This window comes from Trachinotus anak, unplaced genomic scaffold, assembly GCF_046630095.1.
Source record: "Trachinotus anak isolate AG129_WGS33_773 ecotype Australia unplaced genomic scaffold, CSIRO_AGI_Tana_v1 ptg000007l, whole genome shotgun sequence".
NCBI lineage: Eukaryota > Metazoa > Chordata > Actinopteri > Carangiformes > Carangidae > Trachinotus > Trachinotus anak.
Genome location: NW_027273858.1, coordinates 11,777,350 through 11,804,353, shown reverse-complemented (window position 1 = coordinate 11,804,353; position 27,004 = coordinate 11,777,350). Strand labels below are relative to the sequence as shown.

The 27,004-nt window shown below is 40.8% G+C and overlaps 2 protein-coding genes across 6 annotated transcripts; one reads left to right on the top strand and one right to left on the bottom strand.

The window, feature by feature from the left end:
- Positions 1–1,081: 1,081 nt before the first annotated feature.
- On the bottom strand, positions 1,082–6,529 carry LOC139622872 (centrosomal protein of 55 kDa-like). Of its 4 annotated transcripts, none has more exons than XM_071480544.1 (10): positions 6,390–6,529; positions 5,197–5,381; positions 4,779–4,994; positions 3,708–3,773; positions 3,291–3,441; positions 2,893–3,019; positions 2,603–2,792; positions 2,423–2,497; positions 1,994–2,116; positions 1,082–1,407 (listed from the first exon to the last, which is right to left on the bottom strand). In XM_071480544.1, exons 2-10 carry the CDS (start codon positions 5,347–5,349, stop codon positions 1,216–1,218), a joined length of 1,293 nt encoding a protein of 430 aa, XP_071336645.1. In that variant the 5' UTR covers positions 5,350–5,381; positions 6,390–6,529; the 3' UTR covers positions 1,082–1,215. The 4 variants fall into 4 exon arrangements, with proteins under 4 accessions (XP_071336645.1, XP_071336644.1, XP_071336646.1 ...); XM_071480543.1 differs by lacking the exon at positions 6,390–6,529 and adding an exon at positions 6,154–6,294; XM_071480545.1 differs by lacking the exon at positions 6,390–6,529 and adding an exon at positions 6,154–6,294 and having other exon boundaries at positions 4,833–4,994.
- A 173-nt stretch (positions 6,530–6,702) lies between these two features.
- On the top strand, positions 6,703–26,877 carry myofl (myoferlin like). Of its 2 annotated transcripts, XM_071480537.1 has the most exons (53): positions 6,703–6,933; positions 7,394–7,449; positions 7,593–7,684; positions 11,242–11,350; positions 11,520–11,616; positions 11,903–12,072; positions 12,436–12,564; positions 12,975–13,037; positions 13,157–13,207; positions 13,359–13,389; positions 13,498–13,613; positions 13,727–13,853; positions 13,960–14,063; positions 14,151–14,219; positions 14,325–14,368; positions 14,456–14,538; positions 14,666–14,790; positions 14,897–15,010; positions 15,240–15,417; positions 15,656–15,780; positions 15,895–16,004; positions 16,170–16,362; positions 16,517–16,672; positions 16,748–16,879; positions 17,003–17,166; positions 17,604–17,718; positions 18,583–18,685; positions 18,779–18,918; positions 19,011–19,175; positions 19,545–19,632; positions 19,825–19,902; positions 20,049–20,230; positions 20,341–20,499; positions 20,590–20,691; positions 20,898–21,059; positions 21,161–21,326; positions 21,420–21,490; positions 21,601–21,615; positions 21,701–21,799; positions 22,132–22,260; positions 23,225–23,380; positions 23,540–23,631; positions 23,769–23,939; positions 24,110–24,258; positions 24,462–24,601; positions 24,727–24,815; positions 24,894–24,989; positions 25,089–25,230; positions 25,349–25,448; positions 25,575–25,768; positions 25,858–25,967; positions 26,048–26,195; positions 26,381–26,877. In XM_071480537.1, the coding sequence occupies exons 1-53, from the start codon at positions 6,846–6,848 to the stop codon at positions 26,417–26,419; spliced, it is 6,126 nt and encodes a 2,041-aa protein (XP_071336638.1). In that variant the 5' UTR covers positions 6,703–6,845; the 3' UTR covers positions 26,420–26,877. The 2 variants fall into 2 exon arrangements, with proteins under 2 accessions (XP_071336638.1, XP_071336639.1); XM_071480538.1 differs by lacking the exon at positions 21,601–21,615 and having other exon boundaries at positions 21,420–21,505.
- Positions 26,878–27,004: the final 127 nt, after the last annotated feature.

Here is a 27,004-nt window from a genome sequence, read left to right as displayed (position 1 = left end):
CCTTCTTAACGAACATCTCTTGATTTAATTACAACACGCTACAGGTTGTTGTGGACTGAGATTAAAACGACTTCCCTGTGGGTTAATCCAAGTTCTAATCTTCAATCTTTGCACCTGTTGAACAGTGATACGGTGTAAGTCACAAATTAGCTGCTGAGATCTAATTAGTTAGACCCCACTTTTATTTACTCTGTGCACAAGATTACCAGGTTTACTTTCTGAGTGGTGATACAGTAACTGATCAGAGGTTGACCAATGGGCTTTTCTTCTCGTGCAAACCCTGCAAGGACTGATATAATAATGCTAAGAAGAGATCTACCTTAGAATTATTTATTTTACAATTAAAACACGCCCCCTTCCTCTGACAGTATTTTTGTCATGCCTGGTGTTAATAATAATCTACAGGAGTCCAGGAGAAACACCCTCTTGGCTGGTCCTAAGATTGCCTCTCAGACAGGCTTAGCTCATATTTGAACTGTCCATGGAGACGTTTCCATATGAAATGTTCCTGAAAGGTACAGAGACTTAAAGTCTCTTAACCATATGATCATCTTTTTCTAAAGCTGTTAACCTAGGTCAACCCTTGGTGTCATGTTCCCTTTCAAAGCCTCCAGTCACCGCACAGACCTGTGACTCCCGATATTGTCGGTTAGCAATACTAATCCATGTCCTTAAATAGCACAGGGAGGGGATTAACTTACACAAGCTGTTTTGAGCTATTCATCTGGTTGAACAGTGTGACACCTGAGTGGACAAGGACCTACAACAGCATGAGTTGACAAAGTATCACACAAAATGTCATTAGCTGTTCGGGTTGTTGGTCATAAACTGAAGTAATAGAGATTTTTGCTTGGTGATGACACCAATAAAATCTACCATCTAGGGGTCTTCAGTGTCTGTAGTAAATTGTCACACAGTGGTGCTACAGAAAAAAAAAAGATAAGGAGATCACCCAAGTCCGTCTTCATCTTTTGGGAACCATGAATGTACAAGGTTTCATGGCAATACATTCAATAGTTGAGATATTTTAGCCTGGACCAAAGTTCTGGACTGACCAACACACAGACGTTGACATCCATAGAAATCAACATTCACGAGCGCAGCAACTGAACGCTGTAGTTTATTAAGATAACTTAATAAAACTGGTTGAACAGCATGGGTCGAAATCGATCCATTTTATCAAAGATAGAAAAGTAAAGAGGTTAGGGACACAGCTCAGTTGAGACAGATTTCCAGGTGGTTCATCAGTTCTCGGTAGTGACTGGCAGGATACTCGGCGCGGCACCCGGGACACTCCAGGTAGCTTTCATTAAGCAAGCTGCCATGAGCGGAGCCTGTCAGGCTGTCTGTGGAAAACTGGGAGGGTGGGTGTGTCGCTTCACACAAGTTGCAACCTTGCTGATCTCTCTAAAATAGTACAAAAGGATTCATCTGTCAGTTATGCGTAATAACACTAAGTCAGCTTTTCATCATCAATCTTAACCAACAAAACTTAAAGCTGCACTCATAAATATTTTTTATATCAACAGAAGACCATATGACTGCAATTTATGAGGCATTTTCAAGGAGCCTTTTAGTTTATTTTGGGTCACTGTCTTCTGGCCTGCAACTCTGCTCTCCTTGGCCTTGGTTCAGGAAGGCAGCTGCTTTCAGCGAAAATTAAGCTTGAAAACCTGCTGTACACTACCTGCTCAACACCAAACAGCAGACACACATTGTTGGCAAATAGCAAGTCAATATTGCGGAGCATTAAGAAGCTAAAGAGTCAGATGTTGCCCTCTGGAGTCAATGGACATTTAAACATAGTGAAAAGGAGAGTGAATATTTTGCTTGCATTCATTAGGATGTGTAAATAAGCAATTGTTCCCCAACTACTTCGTAAGGTGATAGATAATATGTCAGTGTTTTGTTTTCAGTTTTGCCAAAGTGGTCAAAAAATCTAATACTGCAGCTTTAAGTTTTATCCTTAATAGTAATAACAAATCATGACCACCTTTGACTGTTTTGCCGCCTGCTCTTTTGTTTTTTGCAACGTCTTCAGGACTTTCACCATTTGCTTCTTTAAATACGCGCAATCCTGCCTCTCATCCTGAAGGTCTTGTGAAGAAATTTTGATCTAAAATTTTAAAAGTTAGTACTGCAGTCAAATAATAATACTGTACAGGAGTGAGCAGCATATTCTTCAGATAAAAAACTTCTCTCCTCTGCTCATGTGAGGACTGATTTTCCTTTGGAAAGAAAGCAAAGAGGTAAAAAGTAATGGCGTGCCCTTGTGAAGACTCGTAAAAGTGTAATTAACCTACGTCATCATTAAGAGAGGGTGGATTAGCAACATTGCTCAATTTCGAGCTAATACTTTGGATTTACTCCAGCAAGGAGGATAACTTACCAGGTTCACACAAAGTGAGTGTGTCTGTCATACCTGTCGCTCCAGGTCTGCAATCTTTTCCTGGTCTGCTTGGTGACGATTTAACATATACTTCTGCCAGAGATTCGCCTGAGAAACGTTTACTTTTTATTCAGTGGCTTTCTTTCCTTGTAAGACGAATGTCAAATTTTTATCTTTACTACTTCGTGAAAGAATTGTCAAATAAAGACGTACCTGCAGCTCAAAGTTAGCTGACTTGCGCTTCTCTGCATCCAGTCTGAACTGGAGGTCTTTGGTCTCATCTCTCAGCCGTTGCTCTTCATCCTCAAACCAATGATGATCTTCTGGTGCATTTTTACTGCCCATTTTTGCAGTATGCAGCTGCTGCTTGAGCTCCTCTATCTCCATCTCACTCTTTTTGCACCTACACATCAACTGGTTTGTCATGTAGCTGACTACCATCCTAACCTTCTCCAACTTTGAACGACACCATATTATTATTATGTTTTTTACAGAAGACATACCAGTTTTGGGTTTTTATCAGGTTCTGGTGGGTGCTGTCGAGCTGCTCCCTGAGCACCTGCAGCTCATCTTTGGCTTTATGTAAGAGTCTTTCATAGTGATCCTGCATCTTGAGCATTCGCTCCTTCTCTATAATGAGAAGCAGACAATGAAAAGTAAAAAAAAGACTAAGAAATTACACATTTGCATACACAATCAAAGATGTTAGGTACACCTTTACACATGCACGATGTAGAAGTAAAAATCATGATTTTGAAAATGCAGTGTAAGGCCACTTATTGTCATTGCAGGCTACTCCAGGGCAATCTCGATATCTTAAAAACCTTATTGTGACAGTCTGTTGCCCCAGTGTTGAGTGCCCGCTGCCCGCTGCCCGCTGCCCACTGGCCCTCTGGCTCACCATCTGAATGCTCCTCATTGTGCTGCTTTGAGCGGGCCTGATTGGCTTCGTTCAGCTGCTTCTCCAGCCATAACATTCTGGCCATAATTTCCCTCACATAGGCCTCTCTCTGCTGGTCATATTCCAGCCACTGCTTGTTCTTCTCAAAGGCCTTGGGGGATTTAAATAAAAGAATGAGAAGCATATAATAGAGAAAGACAGAAACAGACTTGTGCCAAGGAGATGGCTCCAAAGCACAAACACTCACTAAGACATGTGCACTGTAAAAAGGCACACGTTCTTACTGACAAACGAATGCACACACACAGTGAAGGAACTGAAAAGTAACAGAAAATACAGAGAGTTGGATAAGTGTCAATGAAAATACAAAACCAGAAAAAATCCTTTCAAGCTGTGTGGCAACACCAAAGCGCTTACATCTCTGAGCTGATTTTCGAGCGCTGTTATGCTGGTGGTGGAATCCTGCTCGTCTGAACTGGAGTCCTAATAGACACAGTAAAATACAGTACGGCCTTACACATTTGTGAATGAACCGCTGACCATGTTATGACATTGTGACATGTCATAACAAGGCTCAAAACACAGGATTTAGAGGATTTTAAAGTGCTAGGAAGTCTAAAATATCTAGAATTTCACTGTGATGGTATGCTCTGTAAGAGAATGTGTGTCTTAATGGAGAAGTGTTTCTCCTCTAAATGGAAGACTGATATTTATAAACAAGTGCTGCCATCTAGTGGTATAGATCAAACTCCTGAAGCAGCATCACAACCATAGGCCTTTTTCAAAGAAGACATTTTGACATGTCACAGTAGGAAAACAATAGATATGAATGATAAAAATTAATGATGGCGGTATCCCATTAGGGGCAGCACAAAGGTTCAGTGGTTACCACTGTCGCCTCACAGCAAGATGGTTCTATGTTTGAACCTGCCGGCTGGCTGGGGCCTTTCTGTGTAGAGTTTGCATGTTCTCTTTGTGCCTGCGTGGGTTTCCTCTGGGTTCTCCGGCTCCAGCCAAAGACATGCAGATTAACTGGCAACTCTAAATTGCCTGTAGGTGTGAATTTAAGTATGAATGGTTGTTTGTCTCTATATGTCAGCCCTGTGATAGAGTGGCAACCTATCCAGCTGGGATTGGCTCCAGCCCCCCCTGCAAGCCTAAAAGGATCATCAGTATGATTAATGAACGAATGAATTCCATTGATCTGAGCTGGTTTCATGGTCTTGCCATGGTACATGATGGCTGAATGTAACTTTTCCTACAATGACAAGTCAACTGTCTGCTTTGAAAATGGGTTATTATGTGGTACCGCTCTGCACCTAAGACTACCTAAGACACCTCAGACACATTTGAAAAAATAACACCTGCTGTAATTTCCATAACTAAACACATATTGTGTATTTGATCTCCTGCTTGTAAAGATGTACATTTTGTTTTTATTTTCCTCAGTATAGCAATCGGGTGTATTAAAAATGAGTCCTGCTGTACCTTCTTCCCTGTAACTTTCACCGCGAGAGACTGACACCTAGTTGAGATGCTCACAAGATTGTTTTTGATTTCTTCAATCTCTCTGGCATAAGCAGATATTCTCCCCATGGTCACTACGTCCACTGGGTTCCCTCCTTTTGGCAAAGCAGTCTTCACGTTTTTTGCCGTCCCCTGCTGAGAATTCTCCAGTCTTATCGTTTCAAGAGAGAGAAATCCCTGGCAACACACACAGAGGAAAAAGTGGTTTCACTAATGCTCAGCTACAGTAAAGCACTACCCTGAATAAAACAAATGTCATACACAGCTCGCACTGGAAACATCATTAGAGTGAGTAACCTTGACTAGTTGATTCATGCTAGGTTAATACTAACATAAGGCAACTAGTAGTTTAACTGAGTTGTAGTTTGACAAAGTTTACCTCTAATAGCTTGTAATGTTCTGAATGCTGACGAGACAACTCCAGCAGGGATTTCTTCAGATAGGCATTCTCCTTCCTCAGACTGCTAACAACCGTATGAGGCTCAGAGTAGCGCTTTTTCTTGAGGTATCCCTTATATTTGGAGGATGCCATCTCTGTTGCCTGTTCGCTAATATTACAAGAGACTGACACAAAAATAATACATCACAGACACATGTCAGAACGTACAATTTCAAACATAAACATTCTGAATTAGTTCCAGTTTTTTTTTCTTATAGTTGTTAAGATTTGGAAACTCAACAACTTACAACTGAAGAGAAAGGGGGAAAAAAAAGCTCTTTTAACAACTAAATTAACAATTTAGTGAAATTTCTGTAATAAATCTAATATTTTGCAGTGCTGTATTTCACTGGATTTAATTGTTTAATTTTAAATTTAGGGTGTCTGTTGTAATTGAAATTTCCTGGAGGTTCACCAAGCATTACAAAAAAAGCCTTAAAACTGTGCTTCAACCAATGCTCAGGATAAATCTACTTTTCAGTGACTATTGGCCAACTTCATCTACAGATGAAGATCATGTGGAATGATTAAAAACTGGTCCTAGAAGTGAGACTGTTTAGGCAACAGCAAAATGTTCCTATTTTTACCTTTAAATGACTCAGTTTAATATAATTTCTACTAAAGTTAACAATTAACTAAGCAACTAACTAATATGAACTAATGTTTGAAACTGGATAGTGGAGGATGGACTTTCTCAGGGAGTAACTTTATGTTATTCAACAAATAAGAGCTACTTTTATTGTCATACTCGGAAGCTGTTTATTATTAGCCAATAACAACACCTTGTATAGCAAGCTAGGCTAGCTAATGTTAGCTGGAAGAAAAACAGGTTAAAACACTCGTGTAAAGAGTAAAGTCTTGAGAAGCAGAACAGATGTTAAACTCCACTCTTCTTACCTTTCTTAAATTATGCTTTCATGAAGTCCATTGTAATGAAAGCTATTTTATATTTTGTTACCTCTGCAGGACTGATAAAGTTAAATTGTAAAATCACTGTGCTGCCTTCAAGGCCCCGGCTACACATTACGCGCGAAAACGGTTTTTGAAAATAATAATAATATTGTCCCCGGACCACCAGTTTTATGACTTGACGAAATGCGGACTTAAGTTATTATCGAGGTGTGTGTGCTTACCTAATTAAATAATCTACTCGAGTCTATTCTGTTTTCTTATTTTACAGCTTACATCCCCTGCAGCACCGACAGGAGGGATTATCAACACGACCACATGGGGGCGCTGCAGCCTCAGAGACCTCCGCCGGTTTACCTGGATGGTGGATGAATCAAACCCACAGTTCTGTACATTGATGTGAAGCAATTTTAGTCGAAGCTATGGAGCATTTTGGCCGTAAGGTAATAAGAAAGGTAGGTTATCCTGCACAGGGCACTGCTGAGTGTTTGTCACCTCCCAAGCTGGGTGGTGTGTTTCATGCCTCTGACTCATGAATGAGGCTGCCCTCTGGTATCCGCTCCTCTCCTCAACACATCTGCGACTTTCAGTTCCCTTTGTGGAGGGCTCCTGTTCTCACAGCGGAATATGATTTGTTTCTATGAATAAATTTGGACTTGTTTTCTTGTTTTGGACTCAAAATGCTGCGGGTCGTTGTTGAGTCCGCCAGTGGGATCCCCAAAAAGAAACTTGGAAACCCAGATCCAATAGCTGCTGTTGTCTTCAGAGGTGAGAGACACTATGGATTTTTTTTTTTTTTTTTTTTTTTAACTTGGGAAACTGCTATATGATCTGTGGAGTCTTCTCTGGGTGGGACTGATCATGCACACAAGCAGTTTCTATCAAACTATCATCTTTTCTGTCATCCTTAAGGTTTTGGAAATCCGTTTTGCACTTAAATGTAGCAGCAGTTTATGCATCATTCCCCAGTGATTTACATAAAAAAAGATGGCATCCTTATAAGGTCAGAATAACCCTGTCTCTAGAGAGGGCCTGGTCTTTATTTATTTATTTATTTATATATGAGATGCCTTCGTGCATTAAGTGTTCCTGTGTTCCCAATTGTAAATTGTTTATTAAGGTTTTTTTTTTTTTTTTTTAGGTGGAAAGAGGCTTGTTTGTGTATTTGATAGGTGTCTTTTCTTTAATGTAGTAGGTGCATAAATATGGTTTTCTTTTGTGCTTACAGGTGAAAAGAAGAAAACCAAAGCAGTTGACAATGAATTGAATCCTGTTTGGAATGAAGTAAGTGGGGGATTAAAAGTGAGCTGCAATGTGTGAGAGTAACCGCATGTTGATTTGTTTATTGACTTGAGAGCTGCTATTACCAGATTGAAATTGCTGTATATTGGTGAGTGACTCCAGCTGTCTCTTCCTCATAATTACAGGTGCTTGAATTTGATCTGAAAGGCTCCTCATTGGATGCATCGTCATTCATCAACATAGTAGTGAAAGACTATGAAACAATCGGCAAAGATAAGTAAGTGTGCGACAAGCATCCCAGAGAAATAGTCACATTTGCATATGTCCTGTTATAATAACTAAGTATTACTTAGTGTTAAGTGAAAAAGCTGTGTTGTCCTAAGCCACACAGGTGTGCTCATGACTTCTTCTTTTGGCGTGAGTGAATACATGACCCTCAGTGGGCCTCCCAGTATGACAAATTACCAGCCTTTGAAACACACTCCTACCTTAGTTGAGGAAGACTTCTGGATTAGAACAACTTCCCCTTGACAGAGTGAAGGAGGTCATTACAGAAACCTCCCTCCAAAAACAACACGTTTATGTTACACTGCGTTGGGCAGATAATGACTGAAAGTGAAAACTGCACGGGACCATAGCAATTCAACTTTGTGCTTGTGATAATGCTTGTTTCTTAGCAGCTGCAGCTGGACTTCCAATATTACAACTCCTGTACTATTTATTCTAACAGTGAGGCTGAAAATAGTTATGATCTTTTGCAAAGGAGCAGAGTAGAAGTAGTAGTGTATAACTGCAGGACTCACTGCGACCATGTTAAGACTTGCAGCGTCAGTAAAGAAGGTGCTTTGTCTCCCTCACAACAGCACTCCAGTGCTTACAGGAGGAATGCTGCCTTAAAAGGAAATGAAAAATTGCTCCTTTTTACCTTTCCCTAAAGTCGACTGAGGCTGCTATATATGTTATTTATTACTCTACTTAATGTTCTGTTGTTTTTCAGTTTGTTAGGTATTTGGTAACATTATGAGTCATTTTTTCTTTCTGCAGTGCATGCAAGAAGGTAGACAAGTAATAACATTTCCCCTCAGTCACTCTAGTGACTGATTGTGTATAATGTAAATTATCTGGAGGGGGACACAAGGGGTGGGGGTGGGGGTGGAGGAGTGTCTGCCTCAGCCACGCACGCACTTAGATATTTTTCCATGATCACTGTCTGCTTGGCCTGAGTGGGGTGAATAAGAGAGCTTGCTCTGGCTTGTCACTGGCACATCTGTGGTGACTGATAGTAGTTCAGCCTGTAATGGTTTGCAAAATGAACTTTATACAAGCTGACTCCGGAGGGAAAATGTTCAACTGGAAATGCAGACAACACTTTGGGACCAAGTGTACAATTTAGGAAAGTTTAGAAAAGGAATGTGACTCAGACAGCCTAACGGGGGTATCTAATCTGTGGTACCATCAAAATGAGCCAGCTGGTGATACAGACTGCTCCATCTGTATGGAGAAAAAAAGTTTTTGTACTCCTGAATTAGCTTTATTTAAAAGTGATATGTACAGAGAGGAAAATATATAAGTATGCCAGGAAAATCTTCAACTGGCTATTTCACTGTGGCTAAAAAGTCTTTTTCTTCACTGGAGCAGATCCACATACTTGAGACTAGAGTTCAAAGTTTTGTTTTCTAGTTCGGCAAGAGAGTTATGTATACAAATCTTGATCTCTATAAACCATTTCTTGTATGTGGCTTTTGCAGAGGCAGGAACAGTGAATTCTGATTCCAGATTTCCTCAGGGTTGACCCTGCTTTCTCAACACAATAGAATGTTTTTCAGCTCAGTGTAATCAAAAGTAATGACACAACTTAAAAGAAGTTCCTGAGCATAATCGTGAATATGATTGTGCCTGTTCTCATGTTGCTTATGTAACACTACATTTTCATGCATCTCCTTGGTTCTACAGTATATTTTTAAACTGGGCACAGAGCGCCAGCACATGCCTGTGGTACATGTTAATTGTTTCCATCTCCCTAGTTTTTTCTTGTGCACATTTTATTTTCCTATATAACCAGCTGGTCCCTGTCATGGAGCAAAGTCTCTGATTCGTTCACTTGAAAAATGCTGCTTCACAATGGCTCTTTCTCCAAAATTAGCCAGGCAAAGTGGATTTTGTCACTAGGATTGATCAAACAAAAGATGAAATGTTTGACATGATAAATTATTGATATGTAATATAAGATTTTGGGAAAAAGAAACCACTGTTCTTGCTAGTACTTAATGTTAAATATAAACTACGTAAGTATTAAGAGCATTGTTTCACGTTTTAAAATGTATTTTAAATAGACCCAACATTCTCCCATGAGTAAACACTTGGCAACAGCAGCAAGGAAAAACACAATTTTAACAGGAGGAAACTCCTCCATCTCTATCTGATTTTCTCGATTAATTAATCTCCACATCAGTCCTCAAACTGTAGAGTTTGCTCTCTCTTCCTCCTTGTTGTTGTTGTTGTTGTTGCCTGCTTTGTGATCCCGAGAGACTCCAGGAGGCAGGACTACCGTAACCACCAGCACAATCTACTGTATGCCATGTGTCTGCAACATAGTGAACATTACAAGGCCAGAGTAAATTACATACAACAACGTACATCAATTTTGTGAAGGCTTAGTCAGGAGAGGTCCATGGGTCCACAACATTTTGTTCATCCATTAATGGAGGCTGTAGGTGCACAATGCAATCTTTGGCAATGGCATTTAAGTTACGCTGTGTATCATCAGATTCCACTGGACAGGAAAAAGAGCAATGGAAAAACAACTATGTTGCACCTTTTTGTGGAGCAAGAAAACATAATTTCTTACTTTTGATAGACACTCCACAGGATTTTGATTTAATAATTATTAATATGCACAAATAACAAATCCCCAGCACTGTAAATGAGAAAGTTTGGCTACCTCAGTTGTTGGCTGACATGAGCTTCAAAGCCTTTTTGTTGAACATTACACTTTTATTGGCAATAAATTTCAGCAACTGTGGGCTGATCTTAGTAATGCAACTGGGTCTTTTGGGTCCAAATAAGGATAAACTGATTAGAATTAGGTGGTCAGTGGTCAAAGGTCAGGGTCACTATGACCTCACAAAACATGTTTTTGTCCTCAACTCAAGAAATCATACGCTACACATGACACAATTCCTCATGAATGTCTAATTAGATAAAATTATGAAGTGATAGCATTTTTATATCCAGAAGGTCAAAGGTCAACATCACTGTGACACCATAAATAAGACTTTTCCGGCCATTTCTTGCTGTAACTCAGAAACAGAAGGGAGATGATGACTGGTTGCCAGAGGCATACAACTGTGAGGTGGTAATTGTAGTTGATATGGATTTTATTAGGGGTTAAAAAGGCCTTATGGCTTCCAATAGTGACCTCAGTTACACAGTGAATTGAAATTTAGAAAATTCCCAATGTGTTGCAATCCATAAGGGTTATTAATCACTGCCACCACATAACTTCTGTTTGGTACACAATGTAACAATGTAGGTGTTGTTGCCCCGTATGTCATAATGTGTGAAGAAGTGAAATTGGGAAGTGGAAACTGTCAACTATTCAGAGCTACCAACAATTACAGTAACAAACACTGCATTCAATTCTCTCATGTGATAACTGCACAAGCTTGTCACATATTGTGGAACCAAAGCATCCGCCATATTGTTTCTTTTAGCTTCTTCACTGGCCCCTGCTGTGCTTTCAAACAAATTGTTTCTGTCTATCTGTGATGTTTCATTCGCTGTTGTTTCCTATGATTGTCTCACTGAAGGATCATTTATTTGTTTGCTTTTCAGATTCATTGGCTCGGCAAAAATCTCTCTGAGAGACTTGGCCAGTGGTCAAGTGAAATCCCTCCCGTCCAGGAATGTGCCCTTGGTCAATGAGAAACAACAGGCTATTGGGGTGAATAACATTATCCTTAACAGATCCCATGCACTTTTGACACTTTTGACCTCAGCTAAGGCATCTACAGGAAGTAACTGAATTTGAATGAGAATCCTATGACGTATCACTTTGTATCAGACATATATAGACAAGATTATGCTAACTGAGAAAACATACTTTTTTTCAGGCAAACATTAATTTGCTTATTGGGTATGAGCCACCTGTCAACACCACCCCAAACCCAAATGAGCAGCCTGATGGAGACATGTCTCATGTGGATGCTGGTAAGTAGACAGTTAACCAACATACTGGACCTACTACAGAAAGGGATAACTGTCTTTCAGCTAAGCGCAATACATTTTTGGGTGTCATTACTGCTAGTTATAGATCTGCTTGTAAGTTTTGAGGTGTCCCCTAACAGACACAGACATGGTTCTGCAGGTAGAGTGTAGGCTTTTCTCCAATGAGAGGGTGTTTGGTGTCTATTTATGCTGGATACAAATCGAGCTGAGAAAACAGCTCATAGTGTTTTGAATATTGTTTCGAAGACAGTTTGTGTTAATTGTGAAGGAGGCAGTGATGAGGGTGATGAGGGGGAGGCAGACATGGATGGAGGAGGTCAGGGTGAAGGTCCGGGGGCTCCCACTTCACCAAACCAGCCTGGGAAACCCAACCGCAAGCCAATCCGTCTCAGCCGTAAGAGACACAGAGCCTTGGCCAATAAGCCACAGGACTTCCAGGTATTGTTTGAGTTTTGATTACTCTCTTCCTGGATAATCACAAATGCCAGTTTAGGAGGGAATTCTTATCATTAATCCTATGAGTGACAGCAGGTTTCATCAGTGTAAATACATAGTGGAGGCTGGGATAATGAATACAACTTATATACCTCATGTTAGCGTACTGCAAACATATGAAGACCAATCTCAGGTCAAACAATTTCACACACATGATTTTCTGTAGGAGCAGGAGCAGCTTTGTGTTTGTACTGAAAAAGTTGTTGTTTGTCAACCCAAATGAACTAATGGTACCTTTTCAAAAAGGATCCAGAGGAATTGTCTCACTGTTTGTTCAGCTGCCTCACTGTTGCTTGCGCTGTCCAGATCCGTGTTCGAGTTATCGAGGGTCGTCAGCTGCCTGGCAACAACATCAAACCAGTGGTGAAGGTGAATGCATGCGGACATACCCACAGGACAAGAATAAGAAGAGGAAATAACCCATTCTTTGATGAGGTAATAAGTCCATCACCACGCAAAAATACTCCCTCTCCTTAAAGAATTTATTAGTGATCACTTACTTGTGCCTTTTGCCTTGCTTGTTCTCTAGCCTACTTTCTTTGCTGCTTAGTCCCCACCAGCTTCAGTAACCTCCTGAGGTATTTCTCTCTTTCATACGCAGCAGTGATGTGATAGTGGAGCTTGAAGGCAGTGTGCTCAGCTTTCTACTGTATCTCATTCACCTCATATCCTTTTGCCTTCTCTCAGCTTTTGCCAAAGCATAAGCACCTCAGCTTAATCGATTGTAAGTCCTATAATGTTTGTCACAATCACAATAATGAAGTGTGTCTGACACCAGACTGAATTGTGCATCCAGTGCCAGGAGAAATTCAGTCATTCATTCATGGCTTTTTTCTGGCCCTCAGATGTTTTTCTACAACGTTAACATGCTCCCCTCAGAACTGTTTGACGAGAGCATTAGTCTCCGGGTGCGTAGATCATTTTTTTTAATGCACTTTCTTTAAAAAAAATCCTCATCCATCATGTGCTTTTAAAATCAGAGGATTTCTGCATCTGCTCAATCTGTAGTGCTGCCTTTTCTTGACAGGTTTATGACGCCTTCTCCCTCAGAGCTGACAGTCTAATGGGAGAGTTCAAGGTATACCAATTCAAGTGCTTCTATGTCATTATCTCTGCTTTGTTTTTGACCTGTACTGATTTATCACTCAGTAGTAGCAACTTGGTGTCGCAGTGTTGTGGCTTTATTCACCAGCAGGCTGACAAAATTTCAATTTTTTTTCTCCACCCAGTTGGATGTTGGCTACATCTATGATGAACCAGGTCAGTCTTTCTATGTAAAATGTGTGCTGCATAAAAAATAAAATTTGTTTGTATATATTATATGTAGGTATTTCAACATGAATATTATGAATATTACGTCATGTCCAGGTCATGCCATAATGAGGAAGTGGCTCCTTCTGAGTGATCCTGATGACTCCAGCTCAGGGGCCAGAGGTTATCTGAAAGTCAGTATAATTGTTGTGGGCACTGGAGATGAACCACCGGTACGAGTACCTTCTTAGTCACTATCAAATACCCCTCAACTACACACACAGTAAAGATCAGTACTAAAAACACATGACACATCCTCTCCTCTCCTCTCCTTTCCTGGGTGCAGTCTGAGAGGAGAGATATAAGCGAGGAGCATGACGACATAGAAAGCAATCTTTTGGTGCCAGCTGGTATCACAATGCGATGGGCCACTCTGAGCCTTAAAGTCTACCGTGCTGAGGATATGCCACAGAGTAAGTGACCTATAAGTTAATACATTTACATATATGCATTCCCCGGTGTGTAATGCAGTCAAATACCTGCAAGGAAATTCTTTTTAGAAACTACTTTATGTTGCAGTGGATGATGCCTTTGTTCATACGGTAAAGCAAGTCTTTGGAGGGGATGGAGACCGGAAAAACTTGGTGGATCCCTATTTGGAAGTTAGCTTTGCTGGAAAGAAGGTATTTCCTGTCTTGAAAAAATTTTTTTTTTTTCAAATGTTCTTACTACGTAAATATTTTGATTTGCAATAATATTTTTTGTTTTAGCTGTGCACCAAAATCATTGAGAAAAATGCTAATCCAGAGTGGAATCAACTCATCAATGTACAAGTCAAGGTACAAAAGATGCATATTACATAAGAGGTATCTTATGAGCATGATTCAAATTTCAAAATCTTTTTAATCTTCAGCACAAACTTAGACATATTTCTGCCCTTTTAGTTCCCGTCCATGTGTGAGCGCGTCAAGCTGACTATGTATGACTGGTAAGAGATAAAAAATCATTTATACACAGCTACACAAGTGACAGTGTTATCACAACCATATTTGACATGTCAGCGTACTCTTTGCAGGGATCGTCTAACCAGGAATGACGCCATAGGAACAACGTTCTTGAATCTGAGCAAAATGTCTTCCTCTGGTGGAGAGATTGAAGGTAATCATGTCATGGTTAGAGAAGCGCAGTTAACAGTACCTGTGCTTCTGTTTGTGCATATATTTCACACATATAAACCCTGAAACTGTTCAGGTTGGTTTTTAAACAGATTGTCTGTGTGTTACAGAGAGCACTGCAGCATCAGAGGTGGGTTTTCTTCCAGCTTTTGGGCCTTGCTATGTCAACATGTACGGTAGCCCAAGAGAATTCACTGGCCTGCCCGACCCATACGAGGATCTTAACTTTGGCAAGGTAAGGCTACCAAGTCAACTCGGTGCTGAGGCCTCAGTACTGAGTATAAACAGGAGACCTCCACGGATATGTGTACATGAGATTTTTGCATTTGGATGTGTTGCAGGGTGAAGGGGTCGCCTACAGGGGGAGGGTCCTTGTCGAGCTGTCCACTCAGCTGGATGGAAAGATTGACAAAACCGTGGATGACATCTCCAGTGATGACATCCTGGTGGCACAGGTATATACTGCACACCTATCTTACAGTAATTACTGATTAGAATCTGTAAGTCGTCAGACTGTAAGTTGCTTTATTTTTTTTCCTTGACAGTATTATTACAGTGTGGGTTCTAAGAGTTTCCCTACAAAAAATGTCAATGACATGATACTTTCAACTGTGCTCGATTAAAAGAAGGAAAACAACAATATTAACTTCTAACACTGCCCTATCTTCTTTTAACTGAGAGCAGAAATACCAGCGGAGGCGGAAGTACTCTCTGTGTGCTGTGTTCCACAGCGCATGCATGATCCAAGAGCCCGGCGAGCCAATTCAGTTCGAGGTCAGCATTGGTAACTATGGTAACAAGCTGGACTCCACCTGCAAGCCCCTGGCGTCCACCACCCAGTACAGCTTTGCTGTGTTTGATGGTACGAAAAGAAGAAGTCTACAACAAATTACTGTTAAATACATTTTTAAGAAAATTATATTAAAAAAAACTATAACAAATAGATAACAGTGGAATATTCAATATAATTAGAATGTAAGTCTGTGTTTTTAAGGGGTTGTGCAGAGAATAAGAACCACATGGACAGCAAATTTTAGTATGTGGTAAACTCCACAACTTGTATTTAAAGTGACTGGGTATATTTATCTTGTATCCCTCAGGTAATCACTACTATTACCTGCCCTGGGCTGACACCAAGCCTGTCGTGATTCTCACTTCATACTGGGAAGACATCAGCCATCGTCTGGACTCTGTCAATATTCTCCTCTCCATCGCTGATAGACTGGTGAGAAGGAGTCACAGTGACACAGTGGCACAGTGTTTGCCTAAATATTGTACATCTACACAGAGAATATGACTCAATAATCTCCTTTTATCTATCTTTGTGGTTTATTTTTAGGAGTCCCACCTCACTTCTTTAAAAACAGCCATCTTAGCCAAGGTGTCTGAGACACGTCTGGTAGAGATTTGGCTCAAACTCATCAACCACATGATTGAAGATCTTAACAGGTAAGACAGATCCTACACTGGACCTGATGAATGAAGTAATGCTACAATGTAACTTATCATTAGATATCCATAGTGTTGTTGTTGCTCTGTTTGGTCAAATACATTTACAGTCGGCTGTTTGGGTTGAATTCTGTTGTTGCTTGACTTTGGTCTCTGTTTTGACAGTTTCCAGCTTCCAGTGCTGGAAGGCCAGCACAACGTGACTGCACTGGACCTCCAAAGGAAAAACCTGCGCGATGCTGCCATAGACAGTATCAAACAGATGGCCAGTCTCATGAGAGAAGAGGCCACAGATGTTAAGAGTACTGTGGGTGACATTGAAGACTGGTTGGACAGAATCAAGCAGCTGGCAGAAGAGGTCAGGACAAAAGCAGTTTCATGGTTGCATGTAGTTAAACTGTTTACTATAAGGGCCCAGACTGCCACTTCTAGTAAAAATATAATGTTATGTAGCTCAAAAAGATAAGACTGAAACTTTAATTATGTAATGGAAATGTTTGTGTCTCCATCAGCCTCAGAACAGCATGCCAGATGTGATCATCTGGATGTTGAGAAGAGAGAAACGGGTGGCTTACGCCCGAGTCCCAGCCAACCAAATCCTCTACTCCAACTTCAGTGAACAGGCCTGTGGCAAACACTGTGGAAGGACGCAGACCATCTTCATGCAGGTACAAGACTAATCAACCTACATAACACTTTATATAAATTTCAGACAACTAAAAAGATAACTTTTAATTGGTCAGTACCCCATGGACAAAAACAGAGGTGTGAAGATCCCTGTTCAGCTGCGGGTCAACATGTGGTTCGGTCTCTCTGCCCATGAGAAGAAGTTCAACAGCTTTTCAGAGGGGAGCTTCAGTGTGTATGCCGAAATGGTACAGTGGCTACACAAAACATTTTTCAAAAATACATATAGACATTTCTGATTGCAGCTTCCCGATCTTTACTGTGCTTTGTAAAGAATATTGTTCCCAAACACCAACGTTTTCTCTCTGCAGTATGAGAACCAGGCTCAGGTGTTTGGAAAGTGGGGAACCACTGGACTAGTTGGTCGCCATAAATTCTCAGACGTGACCGGAAAGGTGAAACTCAAACAAGAACGCTTTCTGCCACCACGTGGATGGGAATGGGAGGAAGACTGGTTTGTTGACCCTCAGCGATGGTAAGTTTAAGAAGCTGACACCCACACACACACACACACACAGCCCTTCGTGATGGCTTGTACAATTTCAAATACAAACATCCTGTTATCACTGTGCAGTTGAACACACTCCAAAATCCTGTTCATTTTTCGACACTATCCTCTGTTAACTGGAAGCAGTCATCATGATTGCTTGTACCACAGTTTGGACCCATATTATAAACACAATTACAGGAAACGTAAAAGAATTTCAGCCGGTGTTTTGGTTGAAGGAGGTCTCCTTCCCTCCATTAGTGCCTCCTCCTTCTGAAGTGCTTACATGAACCATGAGCCTCATGTAAATAATTTTAGCTCCTGGACCCTGGTCTTCCTGAACTGTTTATCATGGTCCTGCATAGCTACTGTCTGAGTCACAAAGCCTCTCACCAACTTGGGTGCTGTGGTGGTGTTTTCTACAGCCTGTTGACAGAAGCAGACGCGGGCCACACAGAGTTCACGGATGAAGTTTTTCACAATGAAACCCGTTTTCCCGGTGGCGAATGGAAGCCTGCTGCAGAGCCCTACACAGACGTGGTACAACATACGTACACATTTACCTTTTGGGACATTGTGTGAGAAATGAAATGAAGATAACAGGGAAAAAGCCTCAGTCTATTCATGCCTGGTTTCCAATGTTATCAGTTTCTTTTATGCTTTTATGTACTCAGGACAGATGGGTTGTTTTGCCCAGTGTGTTTCTGGTTTTGATTAGTAGTTTCCTTCAGGGCTTTAACAGTTATGGCATCACTTTGGGAACTTTGCCTGAACAATGCTCCAAAAAATTTAAACCTGCCATACTCAATATTTGTAATGGATTACGAGTAATATGGAAAAGGTTACTGGATGTGATGAACCCACAGGGAATCATCACCCCACTCTACAGTTTCCCTCAGATCTATGGCGGATTTAGCATCTTACAGCCTTCAGTGTTTTGTTTTTATTTAACCTCACTGTTTTGATTCGCTTGCATTCCAGATGTAGTAGGCAGCTGTTTTCAGATAAAAAAAAAAACTCTGATAAACCCATTGATAGTTACCTGCCCAGCTCCGTTAAAAACACAAAGTTAGAGACCAGCTAGCAGCTACAGAACCAGATATTTCACTCAAGGGATGGTCGTGGCCAAAAAAATCTGTTAATGCTGGAGTCTTATTATTAATATTAATATGAAAAGTAAGAACCTTGCATTTGGAAGCTGTAATCAGGCAGTATTCGTATTTGTAACTTTTATTGAGAACATTTATTTAAATAGCTCAAACAGAAAAATAGTAATCAATTCTGAAATGAAATAATTTTGTGTGTATTAATGTGGAACCACAAAAAAATTTCTGAAGAATTTAATTCTACAAATATACAGATACACATGACACAAATGAATGACTGATTGTCTTTGTTGTGTAGAATGGAGAAAAGGCTCAGAGCCCAAAAGAGTTTGAGTGTCCTCCTGGATGGGCCTGGGAGGACGAGTGGAGCTTTGACAGCAACAAAGCCGTAGATGAGAGAGGTGACATGAACACTAAAACTGAAATATGTAATCAATATGTCCATGTTTGTAGTAGTGTTAGTCTAATACTGTCCATGCTTCTTTTGGCATCAGGGTGGGAATACGGCGTTACCATTCCTCCTGATGATAAGCCCAAATCCTGGGTTGCAGCAGAGAAAATGTACCATGTCCATCGCAGGAAGAGACTCATAAGACAGAGGAGGAAGATATCTGATAAAGTGGCTACTACTGAGGTAAAGAAGCAGTAGATGAGGAAAAGAGCAGAGTTTAGAGACGTTATGAGCCTAGTTTCTCATTCTTTTCTTGTCCTTGTCTCTTCCATAAGCGACGAGAACCAGGGGAAGGCTGGGAATATTCTTCCCTGATTGGCTGGAAGTTCCACAGGAAGGAGCGCTCCTCTGACACGTTCCGCCGCCGCTGCTGGAGAAGAAAGATGGTCCCATCAGACTGCATTGGGGCCTCGGCCATCTTCAGACTGGAAGGGGCATTAGTGAGTTTTACTTAACTTCTCTGAGTAACATTGCCAAATATATGCGTACTCTTAAATGCCCTCCAACGAGGGGCGTTGTCATGGCAACGAGACCTACTTCATGCCATGTGACTCATATCCTCTTATTATTCTTCTGCATGTGCATATTTCTGCCCAGTGTTGGCAAACAACTCAGGAAGTATACTAGAGCAGTGTACTGTACAGTGTGTGTGTGTGTGTGTGTGTGTGTGTGTGTGTGTGTGTGTGTGTAAGTTTGTTTTAGTTCTGCATTCTGTTCTTCAAATTTCATTTTCATTTTGCTCAGATGTTTACTGTAAACATGTACCGTGCTCCTTTAAGCACCTCACCCTGCTTTTTGTTGATTAACAGGGTGTTGATGTTGACGAGAAGGCCAGCAAAGTGGATGCAGCCAAACTATTTGGTGCCAACACACCCACTGTTTCCTGCCACTTTAGCCGTGAGTAGATGGTCAGATAAAATTCATTCCTGGTCACGGACGCTGATGAAAGGCTTTGTGTCATTTCTTTAAACTTCCTGACCAGTTCTAATTCAAGATAACGTTGCCTAATGAAGTTTGTAAACCCTGGAAAATATATTGTGTCCTGTGAGATTACGTGGTGGCATGCTGATAGAAATGATCTCCCTCCAGGGTCTCACCTTTATCATCTGAGGGTGTACGTGTATCAGGCGAGGAATCTCTGTGCCATGGACAAAGACAGCTTCTCAGGTAAAAACAAAGCAGTGAATTTATGGCTCAGTAGAAGCAGACAATGTACAGCCCTGATCAGGAGGAATAAATTCAATTTTAGTAAAAGTAAATCTGGCATTAAACATCAGTCATTTCAGTCACAATAATACCCTGGTCTCCTCCAGATCCCTACGCTCATGTGTCATTCCTACATGTGAGCAAGACCACAGAAGTCATAAGGGCCACTCTGAACCCCACATGGGATCAGACACTCATCTTTGAGGACATTGAAATCTACGGAGAACCACAGACAGTTGCCCGCAACCCCCCTGATGTGGTCTTGGAGCTGTACGACAGTGATCAAGTGGTATGTGGTGAATCTGCCAAAAACGTCTGGTGAAATCACAGCATCATACAGAATTATAAAATAGAAAAGCAGGTGGGGTTCATGGTGAATGTCTGCACTTTATTCACTAGGGTAAAGATGAGCCCATGGGTCGTTGTACATGCCCCCCTGTGGTAAAACTGAACCCCAGTGCGGCTGTCACCCCGAAGCTACTGTGGTTCCCAGTCACCAAAAAGGGTCGCGGTGCTGGGGAGGCACTGCTTGCTGCCGAGCTCCTACTGAAGGACAAGGTATAAAAGATACTTAAAGAAAAACAAACAGAGTGTAACTTGACTCAATGAATCTATATGCAGGAGGTGATGCTGTGCTTTGTCCTACAGGGTAATGATGGAGATCTGCCCTTGGTCCCTCCTCGGCGCGGGGAGAAACTCTACATGGTTCCCCAGGGAATCAGGCCTGTGGTGCAGCTCACTGCGATTGAGGTACTCCATGAAGCCATGCTGCTCCTTTTGCCATAAATTCCCTTGACACACATTACATGATCAGACAAGACCAGCCCAACCCTAAGATTTTTTTGTAGTTGCATTTCTCATCTGTAACTCCCTTCGTTCTCACTTATTTCCCACCACCATGCTAGTCCTTTGATCTGCATATATATAACTATGTTTATGTGTTTATCTCATAACAGGTCTTGACCTGGGGTTTGAGGAACATGAAGACCTACCAGTTGGCCACAGTGTCCTCTCCCAGTTTGATAGTGGAATGTGGTGGTGAGATTGTTCAAACTGCTGTAATCAAGAACTTCAAAAAGAACCCAAACTTCCCTGGATCTGTGCTTCTGCTCAAAGTGGTACTGACCATAAAACTCTCTAGAGCACATCCTATTACAAATATTTAGGCACCTGTAAATATGTAGATTTGTTGATGTGGATTTTTGTCTTTCTTACTTAGCTTCTTCCCAAAGAGGAGATGTACACCCCTCCCATTGTGCTGAAAGTAATCGACCACCGGCCCTTTGGTAGGAAACCTGTAGTGGGTCAGTGCACCATCGACTGCCTGGACGAGTTCCGCTGTGACCCGTATCGCATCAACAATGAAGTCTGCATGTCTGCTAGAGGTATGTGCACACATGCATGGACTGTTACACATACAAACACACTCAGGTGCCTACAGCAGGGATTTATTTTATCTGTTTCCATTTACTTTGCAGTGGCAATGATAGCTGCTGCTCAGGGAGATGTTGTAATCGATATCGAGGGGAGACCCATCGTGAAAACTGAGGTAAATAAAACTGCAGTCACAAAAGTAGTGCAGCAAGATTTTTACATCTACTGTTTTTTTTTGTTTTTTTTTAATTTATATGTGTTTTTTGTATTCTTCCCACTTTGCAGCTGAAAACAGAAAAGGTGAGATTTCCTATTTTCACAGACAGTATACTGAAACGTGCCGCCTCTAAAACCACTAAGCACTTGATTATTCTCCACTGTGCAGGAGGAGGAGGCAGTAGACTGGTGGAGTAAGTTCTATGCCTCTGTTGGAGAGCAGGATAAGTGTGGGCCCTACTTGAAAAAGGGATACGACACATTACAGGTGAGAACATGTCCTGATTTAATCTGTGCTTGAGTTTGTGCTGGCTTTACGAGCTTTGTGGTTGTGACCTTGTCCTCGTCCTTTTTTGGAGATAAGCGTTTGCTGCAGTATATATCCATAACAAAAAAAAAGATTTTTTTCTCAGATACTTACATGAGCAGTCAGACATCAGGAGAAGAGAGGAGTTTTTAAACAAAAAACATTAAAACGAATCTGGGAGTTATGAGAAAACATGCAACTAAGGTGTGAAATATAGTTAGATTGAGCTCATAATAATGAAAGTAATTTCCCCTCTGTGGTGTGTCTGTATCATGGTGTTTTGTGGTTTCTAGGTATATAACTGTGAACTAGAGGAGGTAGCACAGTTCCAGGGACTCACTGATTTCTGCAGCACCTTCAAACTTCAGCGCGGAAAGACTGAAGATGAGGAGGAGGATCCCTCAGTGGTGGGAGAGTTTAAGGTAATTAAACCAAATGTTGTGGAGGTGTCACTGTTGCCTGTTTTGTCCTTATACCTGAGCTATGTAACGTGAACAATCACTGCTTTTCTCAGCCTTTGACTACCCTCTGGTGGATAACTTGTGAATTTCAACTGATTATTTGGCAGCTACAAAATAGTACAGGTTTTAGCCCTTGAGACATTTGTTCACGGAAGGGACACCTCAGCAAGTACCTGGCATAAGAACAGTATATGGACAATATAACTGGTATATCTGTGTAGGAATAGTTTGTTACAGTATATTGTACTTCTGGAGTTGAAATCCAGACCTTTTTGTCCTGTCCTTAATGTTTAATTCAGTTCACCTGTATCTTACACTGCTATTCACTTTGGGTTGTCTGGATCATTCTGTGTACTGTAGCAAGCATAGTTAATAATTAATGGAAGCAAAAATGTTTAAAAAGTCCTGACCAAGCTGATTGAAGTGTGTATTCTCTGAAACAGGAATAAAGCCATCATCAGCTTTAGAGTTATTACTATATTTTTTTTTTAGGTTTTATGTTTGTCTCTACAAGTTTTGAATCATGTCATTCATGTCATGCATTTTAATGCGTTTAATGTGCATGATATGAATACATGAATATTTAGAGTCACTTCCATTAGGGGGGCATGGAGAAATTAGCAGAATAACATCTTCATCTCTTCATGATGTGGTACTTTTTGGACAGCTGATCAGCTTCATTTATTTTGGCAGCTTATTCCTCAGCTGGTGGTTAAAAGTCACCCAGAATGAAAAGTGCAGAGTTTCATTTATTTTCTACAATGTATTTTTATAATGGATTGATAAAATACTTGAATAATTAATGAAATGAAAGGAATATGGGGAACTGTCTGTGAGAATGTGATGGCTTTAAGTCTGGAGCCTTTCCAACCAAAAAAAGAGTTGTTATATGACTAGTAGCACCGTCCTCTTTGCTGGTATGCAGGGATCATTCAAGATTTACCCACTGCCTGATGACCCAGGAGTGCCAGCTCCACCTCGCCAGTTCAGAGAGCTTCCTGAGAGCGGACCTCAGGAGTGCCTGGTCAGAATATATGTTGTCCGCTGTATTGACCTGCAACCTAAGGATACAAATGGCATGGTGAGTTTTATATGAAGCTGCAGCTGATCAGTCACCCTGGTTTAGTGACACACCCCTCTCCAGAATTAAGTCTCAGCTACTGTTTGCCCTTAATTTTTATTAAGTGAAAAACATGCTTGAAGGTACTGCAGCTAAGTATTTTTTGTGTTGTCATTTCAGTGTGACCCATACATTAAGATTACATTGGGGAGGAAAACATTGGATGACAGAGACAACTACAAACCAAACACCCTTAACCCAGAGTTTGGGAGGTGAGACAGTGATGTGACCTGCTCACAGAATTTTTTGTTCATTTTTCAGTCATTCAAATGATGATGACCAATTTTAAACTTGTGTAAGAGCATAAATAAAACACATGTATGATATGATGTCTTCTATCTTTGTACAGGATGTTTGAGCTGTCCTGCTTCCTGCCTCAAGACAAGGACCTGAAGATCTCTGTGTATGACTATGACTTACTGAGCAGAGATGAAAAAGTGGGTGAGACCATCATCGATTTGGAGAACAGACTCCTGTCTCGTTTCCGGTCCTGCTGTGGCCTGCCGCAGACTTACTGTGTGTAAGTGTGTACGCTTTTTCTATCTACTGCACCTGAACAACAACTTCTTCACCTTCTCCTTTGTGTTTTAGTTTCTCAAAGCCGAACCTGTGTAGCACTACCATACCTACATGTTGTGATTAAGGTCAATTGAGATGGTCAAGGCTCTGTTGGTACATTTTTTTTTGCAGGTCAGGGATCAATCAGTGGAGAGACCAGCTGAATCCTTCTCAGATCCTCCAGAACGTGGCTAAAGTGAGGGGCGTTCCTCCTCCACGCATAGAGGGAGATGGCAGCTCACTGTCTTTCTCAGGAAAACAATACAACCTGCAAGATTTTGGTACTGCTTGTTTTTATTTATCATTCGTAGATTTATTACATCTGTAATCTCACTGGTTACGTCTTTGTTTGTTATTTTGTCTGGTGGAATTTTAAACAATTAGCAATGACTATACTACAGTGAGATTTTGTTCTCATTTGAGCTGTTGTATATCTTTGATATTAACATGCATCAATCTGTTGTGATATACCACACTTTTGCAGAGGCAAACACTGTGATCCACTCGCACATGGGCCAAGCCAGAGAAAGGCTGGCTCTGCATGTCCTCAGGGACCACGGCTTGGTACCAGAGCATGTGGAGACCAGAACCCTGTGTAGCTCCCACCAACCCAACCTGTCCCAGGTTAAAACAACAGCAATAACACTGTGTTCATTTTAGAGTTACAATTATTGCTCTGTGAAATCAACTTTTTAATGCTGTGGTGTGATAGCTTTGAGTAAAAGTGGCATCCTTTTCCACGAATGCAGGGACAAATTCAAATGTGGGTAGACATTTTTCCCAAGAACCTCGGCTTGCCAGGGCCTCCATGTGATATCACTCCACGCAAAGCCAAGAAGTAAGAAAGTCCGTGCAAAATAAAAATCTTTTAAAATAACGCACTGAGGGGTGAAATATAACGGTATATTTGAAACAGGTACTTCTTGCGGGCCATCATTTGGAACACAACTGATGTCATCCTGGATGAAACAAGCATCACTGGAGAAAACATGAGTGACATCTATGTTAAAGGGTACAAAACTTTTCCTACCTGTTATTTGTATCATTTATTGGTACAAACAACACAAGTGACAAGTAGCCAATCTGAATAAAACATTACCATGTTTCCTAGATGGATGCCAGGAATGGAGGAGGACAAGCAGAAGACTGATGTCCACTACAGATCCTTAGATGGTGATGGAAATTTCAACTGGAGGTTCATCTTTGGGTTTGACTATCTGCCTGCAGAGCAGCTGTGTGTCGTCTCAAGGAAAGTGAGTGAGATCATGGATCAGGAACAAAGCATCAAGTAGTTGTTCATAACCATATAATTTTCATTGTGATGGTATGATGGCAAATAATGATATGAATTAAGTGTCTGTCTTTTAACAGGAACACTTTTGGAATCTGGACAAAACAGAATTTAGGATTCCTCCTAAATTGATCATCCAGATATGGGACAATGACAAATTCTCCTTGGATGACTACTTAGGTGAAACAGCATCATCATTATTAAGCACATTTACCATGACAAAACAAAGTGAAAAGCTTGAAAGATCTACTGTATCTATGCGCCAGGAAGACATATACTAATTTTCTATCCATATTTCTGTTACAGGTTCAGTTGAGCTGGACCTACTCAATCTGATCCCCCCTGCTAAGACCCCAGAGAAGTGCAGCCTGAAGATGTTGCCAGGGATGGCAGGCTCAGCCTCCTCCAAAAAACCACTACCAAACTCACTCTTCTCCCAGAAGTCTGTACGAGGCTGGTGGCCATGTGTGATCGAGCAGGATGGGAAACATGTGATTGGTGTATGTTTATATCTGCTGGACAATCCTTAGTTAAATTATTATTTTTTTCTCATGGTTCCTGTTTAAGAATGTGTTTCAACATTTTGCAGGGGAAAGTAGAGATGACCTTGGAAATAGTGGAGGAGAAGGAGATGGAGGAGAGACCTGCTGGGAAAGGCAGAGATGAGCCCAACATGAATCCCAAACTGGACCCACCTAAGTAAGAAATATAGCTCTTTAAAACAAGACTATGAATGCAACACAATTTACACAAATTTACATAATGTCTCTTCTCAACAGTCGCCCTGACACGTCTTTCTTCTGGTTCACAAACCCTTGCAAGACCATGAAGTTCATAGTTTGGCGCAGATTCAGATGGATTTTCATTGGAGTGATTCTTCTTCTGTTGGTGATCCTGTTCCTTGGGATTCTGTTCTACTCCCTACCTGTGAGCTCACTCAGTTTGCTGATAATTATCTTTATTTGAATTTTCTGAAACAGCAGTTTTGTCGTAACAGGGGAGATATTTTGTCTAAAACACTTTAAATATTCAGTCACAGCTTCATTTTAAGTGATTTGTTTTTAAATAGCCATTTAAATGTAGTAACTCTGAAATGAATTCTTTCTCCACAGAATTACATCTCAATGAAGATTGTGAAGCCTTTCTCCTAAGGAGCTTTGCAGAGAATCTGTCTGCCTCCCTGCAGCAGAATCTTCATTACACTTCACTGTTACTGTTCATGAGAAATATGCACTAACTGTAACTGCTGATGCCATTGCAGATTGACGTTCATAATTTTCCTCTCACATAATCAGATATGACTGTTTTTTTGTACTCTCAGTATTAATGTATCTCTTGTATAGCAAATAATGTCTCTTATGACCAAACCAAGAAAAAAGGCAAGAATCAGATATTGATAAATTTTTATGTGAAGAAATTGTTTGTATTTTTTTTTATTTTTCACATGTGAATCTTATGCTTGTTTGGTTAGTTATCTAAAGAAGTATGAACATAAAAAATCTGTCTTATCACCAACATTAAATTTGCAATAGTCGCACTAAGAAATACTCTTGTCCATTTTAGCTGTATGAACATGTAACATGCCACATCAAAACTGTGATTAACTAGACCTACTCTATACTTTTTTTCTTTATTCAAGTTATACATGTGTCAAACAGGCACCACACAACCTGAAAACACAACTGAGTGACATACTCTAACTGCCAGGAAGAAAGACAAAATCAAATCATCTTTTA

Coding starts and splice junctions, on each gene's coding strand:
- LOC139622872 (XM_071480544.1), bottom strand. CDS start 5,349: ATGGCATCCTCCAAATATAAGGGATACCTCAAGAAAAAGCGCTACTCT. Junction 2,793..2,892: donor CTGATAAAAACCCAAAACTG/GTATGTCTTCTG, acceptor GTTGATGTGTAG/GTGCAAAAAGAGTGAGATGG. Junction 2,117..2,422: donor TTGCAGACCTGGAGCGACAG/GTATGACAGACA, acceptor TTAAAATTTTAG/ATCAAAATTTCTTCACAAGA.
- myofl (XM_071480537.1), top strand. CDS start 6,846: ATGCTGCGGGTCGTTGTTGAGTCCGCCAGTGGGATCCCCAAAAAGAAA. Junction 7,685..11,241: donor GAAACAATCGGCAAAGATAA/GTAAGTGTGCGA, acceptor TTTGCTTTTCAG/ATTCATTGGCTCGGCAAAAA. Junction 25,769..25,857: donor ATGGGAAACATGTGATTGGT/GTATGTTTATAT, acceptor AACATTTTGCAG/GGGAAAGTAGAGATGACCTT.